This window comes from Hemiscyllium ocellatum, chromosome 31, assembly GCF_020745735.1.
Source record: "Hemiscyllium ocellatum isolate sHemOce1 chromosome 31, sHemOce1.pat.X.cur, whole genome shotgun sequence".
In the NCBI taxonomy this organism is placed as follows: domain Eukaryota; kingdom Metazoa; phylum Chordata; class Chondrichthyes; order Orectolobiformes; family Hemiscylliidae; genus Hemiscyllium; species Hemiscyllium ocellatum.
Window position 1 is genome coordinate 37,138,941 of NC_083431.1, and position 7,906 is coordinate 37,146,846.

The 7,906-nt window shown below is 42.8% G+C and overlaps 1 protein-coding gene across 2 annotated transcripts; it reads right to left on the bottom strand.

Moving 5' to 3' along the window:
- Positions 1–521: 521 nt before the first annotated feature.
- Positions 522–7,035, bottom strand: abhd11 (abhydrolase domain containing 11). 2 transcript variants are annotated; one of them, XM_060848005.1, is made up of 6 exons: positions 6,884–7,034; positions 5,196–5,331; positions 4,803–4,976; positions 4,014–4,184; positions 2,027–2,208; positions 522–860 (listed from the first exon to the last, which is right to left on the bottom strand). In XM_060848005.1, exons 1-6 carry the CDS (start codon positions 7,000–7,002, stop codon positions 722–724), a joined length of 921 nt encoding a protein of 306 aa, XP_060703988.1. In that variant the 5' UTR covers positions 7,003–7,034; the 3' UTR covers positions 522–721. The 2 variants fall into 2 exon arrangements, with proteins under 2 accessions (XP_060703988.1, XP_060703989.1); XM_060848006.1 differs by lacking the exon at positions 5,196–5,331 and having other exon boundaries at positions 6,884–7,035.
- Between the last annotated feature and the right edge of the window lie 871 nt (positions 7,036–7,906).

Below are 7,906 nucleotides of genomic sequence, written 5' to 3' on the forward strand. Positions count from 1 at the left end.
AGGAACATGTTTATTCCTGAACAGAGCTAATAATCATGGCATACATAGGCTATGCCCCAACCCGGGACAGTCGGTTCTTTAAACCTATCCCTGAAATTAAGGTTCTAGGGAATTTTATAGTTAGTACATTAGTTGCAGAGCTTATACAAATTCAGGTCCATGGTCTTTAATACAATCTATGATTGGATTTTCCAATTTCATTTAGAAGCAGGATAATGGAAACATCAGGTGACAGACAATAAACTGCAGCAGGCAAGGCTCAACTCTGTCCTCACAATACTTGTCCAGTACATTCCAGATTCAAACTGAATGGGGAATAAATATGCTATACACTTACTCCAATTCTCTGGCATCAGGCCAATGGCTTGCATCTCACAGCACTCTTCAGTATTTGACTAGAATGAATGAATTTCTCCAATTCTAGCACAGTTTGTTTATTATATTAACATAAAATTTTTTATATGCCAAATCTCAGCACTTACCTGCTTCTAGCTTTCAGAAACTTGCTAAAACATACTCACTAAGTTCCAATATGTTTTTATTAATGTATATTTAAAATATAGGGTGGCATTGAATCATTAATTTGTGCTCAGTTGATTGACCTCAAATGTACATCTCACGAAATGAACTGCAGAACTTAATGAACACCGCAGAAGCAATTAGCAGAGTCTGAGTAGTGAACCTCTCTGCAGGGTGCTCCTATTTAGTCCATCATCCATTGCTAACTGGTTCCCAGGAATGCACAGATGGCATTTATAAAGTCATGTGGTTTCTCAGCATGGATCCAATGGCCAGCTCCAGGAACATGGTCAATGACAGAATTGGGAAATAACCGCTTAATCTCGGGATATTCCTTGTCACTTTAAAAAGAACAAAAAAATTAATTAACACAGCAGCAAATGTTAACAGTGACAACATATGCACTCATGTATGCTTAAGTACACCACAATTTTGATTGCCTAACACAGAGAAATAAAGGTTAGAAGGTAATTGGTTCAATTCCTGCTTTATGATGACTTAGCACTCCATCTGTTAGCCCACATGAAATCAACTAAGACTTGATTCAGATCCTGTGGCCTCGGGAGGGTAAATTAAGCTTCCCAAAATTGTTGCAGTGTATGATTTTGACTTGAAACACAGGCCAACATTAAGGAAAAACTTTGCATCAGTCGTTATTTTTAATATTATGAAATACAGGAAATCATTGAGCTCACTATTCTCTTATAAAAATTTGTTTGTTGGTTTACAATTGCTTTATAGTCTAGCTTCCAAAAAGCTAAAACTCTCAACACCAGGTTATAATCCAACAGGTTTATTTGGAAGCTGTGGATAACCACCTGAGTAAGCAGTAGCGCTCCGAAAGTTAGTGCTTCCAAACAAACCTGGTGGTCTATAACCTGGTATTGTGAGATTTTTAACTTTGACCATTCCAGTCCTTGGCACCTCCAAGTCATAGCTTCCAAAAAGCCAGTAGAGTTATACATTTAAGATAACAATTTTAGTACACAATTGAATCTTATTCTCACAACCTCTGGGTCATGTTCTCAATATTAGGCATGAAACAGAGTATTGACTGCAAGGGATTTGGGTCCACTTACAGTTGTTGCTGGGCTCATGAATACCTGTGATTCAAACCAAAAATGTGTGGCATTGTCCAAGATGACACATGAGAAATGAAAACTGTGGTAAGTGAGCCCTCAGAAGTTGCACCTGCAAACACAGCTAAACAAAAAAGGCACCAGTGCATACTCCTTGAATATCCAACTGGTGAATTTAAAATAACACAAAACATGAAATATTTTATGCTTCATCTCCCAATTGTGAAGTCTATTGAGTGCTGTTCTGTATCAACGGAACAAATTGTTTCATTTGGTCTAATAATCCTGAATTCAAACATGACTTTCCAATACATTGAAGTTAGCATCAGTGAGTATACAGTGTGTGTAATGTGCTGAGTACATTCAAAATTAGTTTGAAATTTCTAAACAGCAGGGTCATGAGCAAATGAGGTTATGAAAATTTTTACCTGATATAAGGAGAATTGCCCCCACCCAGAAAAAGTGTCGGGGCAGTATAAGGACTATCGAATTTGGGGAAGTTCAGAAGACAATCCATTTGGTTTGCAACAGCCTCCAGATTAACCCTCCAAATATATTGACCATCATGTTTCACCAGATTAGTCAAGAGAAACTGTCTGATGTTGCCCTCCTAGAAACAAAAGGAATGGTGTTAACAGAGAGCATCATACTGATAACATACCACACCACAGATATGAAGATATAAATTCAGAACAGGATTGGACCCCTTGACCCTTTAATTTTAATTGATTTTAATATCACTTCCTCCATATCCTCGTACCTTTCATAACTTTGCTTTTCAAGAATCTATCACTTTTACCATAAAAATAATCAAAGACTCAAATCACCACCTTTAAATTCTTTTATAAAGCAAGACAGAATAACCACCACCAAAAACACCATCTACGGCAGAGCTCAGAGTCACCCTGGTTTAAGCCATTGGACATCAGTCACATATGCAGAGGATTTCCTTTCTTCTCTGCTCTCCCAAAAACCAGACGTACATTGAGGAATGATTAATTAGGTGGAATTGTGTACGCTGCATACCTTACTTGCTGTTATTCATCCATCTATGTAAGACATTCACAACAAGATCTCATCCAAAATCCAAAATTGATTGAATAACCTTTTAGCAGCCCTGGGCATACACAGTCATTCATGGTAGTTCCCAATAATTGCTGTGAAATCTTTAAAACATAAACTGCTGGAGAAACTCAGCACATCTGTACAGGGAAGGCAGAATCAACGTTTCAGGTCCAGTGACCCTTCATCAAAACTAGTAGGAGTTAGGAAAAGGTGGTACAAACTCCTGGAGACAGGAGCTGGGAGAGTAAAGGAACAAGGGAATAATTGGAGATGATGCCCAAAAAGGAGAGAAAGATATGTATACGTAGATGAAGATAGTTTAGCTGTGCTGAAAGCAGCCCATGTGATGATAAAATCTACAGTGTGGAAGAGGTAGGACTGGGAGTGGGGATAGAGTCTGTTCATTAAGAACATGGTGTGGGGTCTGGATGTAAGTTTGCTTGGAGAGTGGTGTTCAGGCCCTCAAATTACTAAACACTGAAAATGTTAGTCTTGCATTCATTGAACAACAAGAAAGAGACAATTGAAGAAAAGAGCAGTAATATTCCAGTAACGAAAATAAAAGTGGAAGAATAATGTAGCATAGAACTTATTTTTGAGGAAAGGAGGGACAAATTCACCAAGTACTCTAAAGAGGAGGGGTACAACAGGGAAAGAGAATAACTCAGACGAAGAAATTATTAAAGAATACTTCATCTAGGCCCAGAAATGGGCTATTATGTGTAATTAACCCTTCGACTCAACAAGTCCACACTGACCCTCCAAAGAGTAACCCACCCAGACTCATTCCCCTACCCTATCTTTACCCCTAACACTATGGGCAATTTAGCACAGCCAATTCAGCTGACATGCACATCTTTGGATTGTAGAAGGAAACCGGAGAACCCGGAGGAAACCCATCTAGAAATTGCTGGGGAGAACGTGTAACCTCCACTCGCAGTTGCCCGAAGCTGGAATCGAACCCGGGTCGTTGGCACTATGAGGCGACAGTGCTAACCACTGAGCCACTGTGCCGCCCCTACACATGAAATGGAGGAACTTAAAGTTAAAGCCTTTCCTGATGAAGGGCTTATGCTCGAAACGTCGAATTCTCTATTCCTGAGATGCTGCCTGGCCTGCTGTGCTTTGACCAGCAACACATTTGCAGCTGTGATCTCCAGCATCTGCAGACCTCATTTTTTACTCGAACTTAAAGTTAGTGTCTATGTTGAAGAGGTTAAACAAAACCTGAATCCTTCAGATGGCTGTCTTGTTCTGCAAATGGCCCCTTTAAAAGTTTTCAGCTAGTGCTGCTCTGCACATTCAAATATTACTTGCATAAACTACAACAAAAGTGACTGTGAGCTTTACCTTGATGTATGGTTGGAGCTGTTGCTCAGCTTGTTTTCGTGCAGTAGACCTTGGCAAGTCACCATCCACAGTTATTTTCCTCATGCCAACAATGTATTTTGGGAAAGATGTATGCAAGGTGGTCTGACTGGGAGTGACATCCACCACAACAAGCTTTTCGATCAGTTCTGGCTGAGCAGAGACAACAGAACATTATCACCGCTCGATGTCATAAGGCAAGTTTAAAATGCTCAACTTTAATGTTTCAGTGAGTTAAATGTACTGCCTAATATGGTACTGAGCTGAATAGACCAAATGGTTCTGGGTAGAACGTTTACTTTGTGCAATGATGCCAGAGCAACAAAAGAGCTGATGAAACTGGCATCAATGTACATGGGCTAGGAATAAAAGAAGATTAGTTTGCATGTTGAATGTTCATTAGTAATCTCTGCAATAAATGTGCATGCCTGAATATCAGATGCAGATAAGATGGAGGAACATGTCACCTTACACCTAGGTACTTTACAGCCTTCAATACTGAACATCGGGTTTAACAATTTCAGAATGTAAACACCTTCTTCTATGTTTATTGCCTATCCCCGCAACCCTGGGTCTTGTAATGAAATCAGCACAGGTATCCAATAGAGGTAACCCATTTTCAACTACTCTCCAGCTTAGCTAAACAAACTCCGCACACGGAGAGCACAATCTGGGAACTTTTGTATGGTTTAGTGTTACACGAGGTGCAATTTACCAAAGCAAATAATAACCACTTCAATTGATATATTCATTGCCGTCATTCAAACATACCTTTTGCAGCGCTATTGTCATTGCAATTTTGCCACCCATGCTGTGGCCAATCATAATACACTTTGGAAGCTGCAAACTGTTGAGCAAATTCTGACAATCAATGCTCATTGCCTCATAAGTCATCACTGGATTGTGTTCACTATCACCATGGTTACGGTTATCCACTGTCACCACCTCATTAGAGAAGAGAAATAGAATGATCATAAATACATTGAAAATCTGGCTTTACGCTTGTCATAAAGCACACTGAATGGCTGAACAGAGATATGGTCAGACAATCACATTCTCTGCATTATTCAGACTGTCACTACATAATAGATTGTAAAAGCAGTGGGAAGTTTGCATCACATTCAAATATAGCGTTGAATCTGCACACATTCTTCATTAACTCACCATTCTGCCTGTCCGCTGAGACAATGCCTTGGCTATTGAATTAAAGTTTGATTTACTGCCAAAGAGTCCATGGAGGAAGACCAACGGAGTTTCTGTATTTCTGCCATCTAATACATCATAGGCAAGGTCCACTGGTCTAAAGAAAGCAAGTCAATAACTAACCAATTAACTCAAAATCTGTAATAAATTTCACCTTGTCATTAGCTCATGAATAAAGACTACAGAATTAAACCATAATTATGGGAACTTCAAAAGGCTAATGATAAAAGGTTAAGGAAAATACACCAGCTCTCAATGCAGTCATCACTGGCCAACAGTGCTACCATGTGGGGAAAAATATACTGTCAATATCACGCTGCATAGAGATAATGCAATCACAAGCCTCCCATTACAAGCCTGCGAGGAGACCAAAACGAAAAAGGCACAGTGCACACAAAAGAAACAGAAATACACTCTGTGGGCAGTTCAATGTTGCAGTAGAGTGGCCAGCTCAAGAATAATCTTGTTGGTCCCCGAAAATTGCCAGCACCACCAAAATAAGACAATGAAGCATAAAGCAGTCAGATACGAGACTAAGTTAACAACTCAACCACAGAAACTGGACAAATGGCCACAAGATCTCAGATCCTCCACATATTGTGCATTGTATACATACAAAGTAGCCATTACAAACTTAGAAACACATTCCACTGACCAACTCCCAACACCTGACCCTCCAACTCCATCCCACTGACAATTCCTCAAAACCCATCCTCCAACTCCATCCCACTGACCAATTCCCTAAAAACTGACCCTCCAATCCATCCCACTGACCAATTCCCTAAAAACTGACCCTCCAACTTCATCCCACTGACCAATTCCCTAACGCCTGACCCTCCAACTCCATCCCACTGACCAATTCCCCAAAAACTGACCCTCCAATTCCATCCCACTGACCAAATCCCTAAAATCCATCCCTCCAATTCCATCCCACTGACCAATTCCCTAAAAACCAACTCTCCAACTCCTTCCCACTGACCAATTCCCTAAATCCTGACCCTCCAACTCTATCCCACTGACCAATTCCCTAAAATCTGACCCTCCAACTCCACCCCACTGACCAATTCCCTAAAACCTGACCCTCCAACTCCATCCCACTGACCAATTCCCTAAAACCTGACCCTCCAACTCCACCCCACTGACCAATTCCCTAAAATCTGACCCTCCAACTCCATCCCACTGACCAATTCCCTAATGCCTGACCCTCCAACTCCACCCCACTGACCAATTCCCTAAATCCTGACCCTCCAACTCTATCCCACTTACCAATTCCCTAAAACCTGACCCTCCAACTCCATCCCACTGACCAATTCCCTAAAACCTGACACTCCAACTCCACCCCACTGACCAATTCCCCAAAAACTGACCCTCCAATTCCATCCCACTGACCAATTCCCCAAAACCTGACCCTCCAACTCCACCCCACTGACCAATTCCCTAAAAGCCTGACCCTCCAACTCCATCCCACTGACCAACTTTGCTCCTGTGTCTCCCAGCCGCTGCCTGTGAGGAGCCACTCCACCGGCGATGCTGTGCTTGGACCTGCCCGGGTAAAGCCGGATTTAAACTGTAAGGGACGAGGAGAGCGGCCGGACAACCCGGGGGAGGGCTGGGTTAGAAGGTATCTGAGTCCGCGGGCTCACGCTCACCTCAGCGCGGTGTCCTGTGCGAGCCGGCTGTAAGCCACAGGCAGAGCTGGGACCCAGGCCGGGAGACATCTCCGCAGCAAACCGGCCCAACGGCCATGTCCCAACAACAGAACGCGCATTGCGCGGCCCCGACCGGTCACCGGAGTCGACCGGCGCGCGCTGATGACGTCACGGCCACCCCACAGCGCTCCCTGCCGGTGAGGTGAAGAATCTACCCACTGTTCCAGGATTGACCTGAGTAACGGAGCTTATGTGCAGGACCCTCTTGTGTGTGGATGGTCTGACCATTTCTTCAAACCCAACTCTTTGTCATTAATAGTAAATGTAGGAAGGAGGAAAAAGGTTGTTGATTCAGTCCAGAGAAAGATGCTGAGGAAGAGACTATTTGTTTCCCATTTGATCTGGATCAGCGAATAGGTTCTTTCTGGAGACATGGCCAGGATCAACTCCAAGCAGAGTTGACAACTCTGATTGAATTTCCCAACTTTTATTGTTCATTACTAGAAAGCCTACATACAATTGTTATGTGCTGCTTTGACAAAAGTATAGAACACACATGGATGCAATACATGTTTTGAAAGTCTTTGTGCTGCCTTTATGATCCCGGCTATTTTTTAGATTAGACTTACAGTGTGGAAACAGGCCCTTCGGCCCCACAAGTCCACACCGACCCGCCGAAGCGCAACCCACCCATACCCCTACATTTACCCCTTACCTAACACTACGGGCAATTTAGCATGGCCAATTCACCTGACCCGCACATCTTTGGACTGTGGGAGGAAACCGGAGCACCCGGAGGAAACCCACGCAGACACGGGGAGAATGTGCAAACTCCACACAGTCAGTCGCCTGAGGCGGGAATTGAACCCAGGTCCCTGGCGCTGTGAGGCAGCAGTGCTAACCACTGTGCCACCGTGCTGCCTCGTGAACCAGTGAACAAGTTCAGGTCCCAGAATGAAATCTGGGTTGATAGACTCTCTTTTAGTCAGTAATGTCACCTCCTTTTGAATCCCAAAGCGTTTG

Excerpts from the sequence above, each read along its gene's own strand:
- abhd11 (XM_060848005.1), bottom strand. The coding sequence starts at position 7,002 with ATGCGCGTTCTGTTGTTGGGACATGGCCGTTGGGCCGGTTTGCTGCGG. Across the intron at positions 2,209-4,013 it reads AGCTCCAACCATACATCAAG|GAGGGCAACATCAGACAGTT; the intron begins GTAAAGCTCACA and ends TTTTGTTTCTAG. Across the intron at positions 861-2,026 it reads GGCAATTCTCCTTATATCAG|TGACAAGGAATATCCCGAGA; the intron begins GTAAAAATTTTC and ends TTCTTTTTAAAG.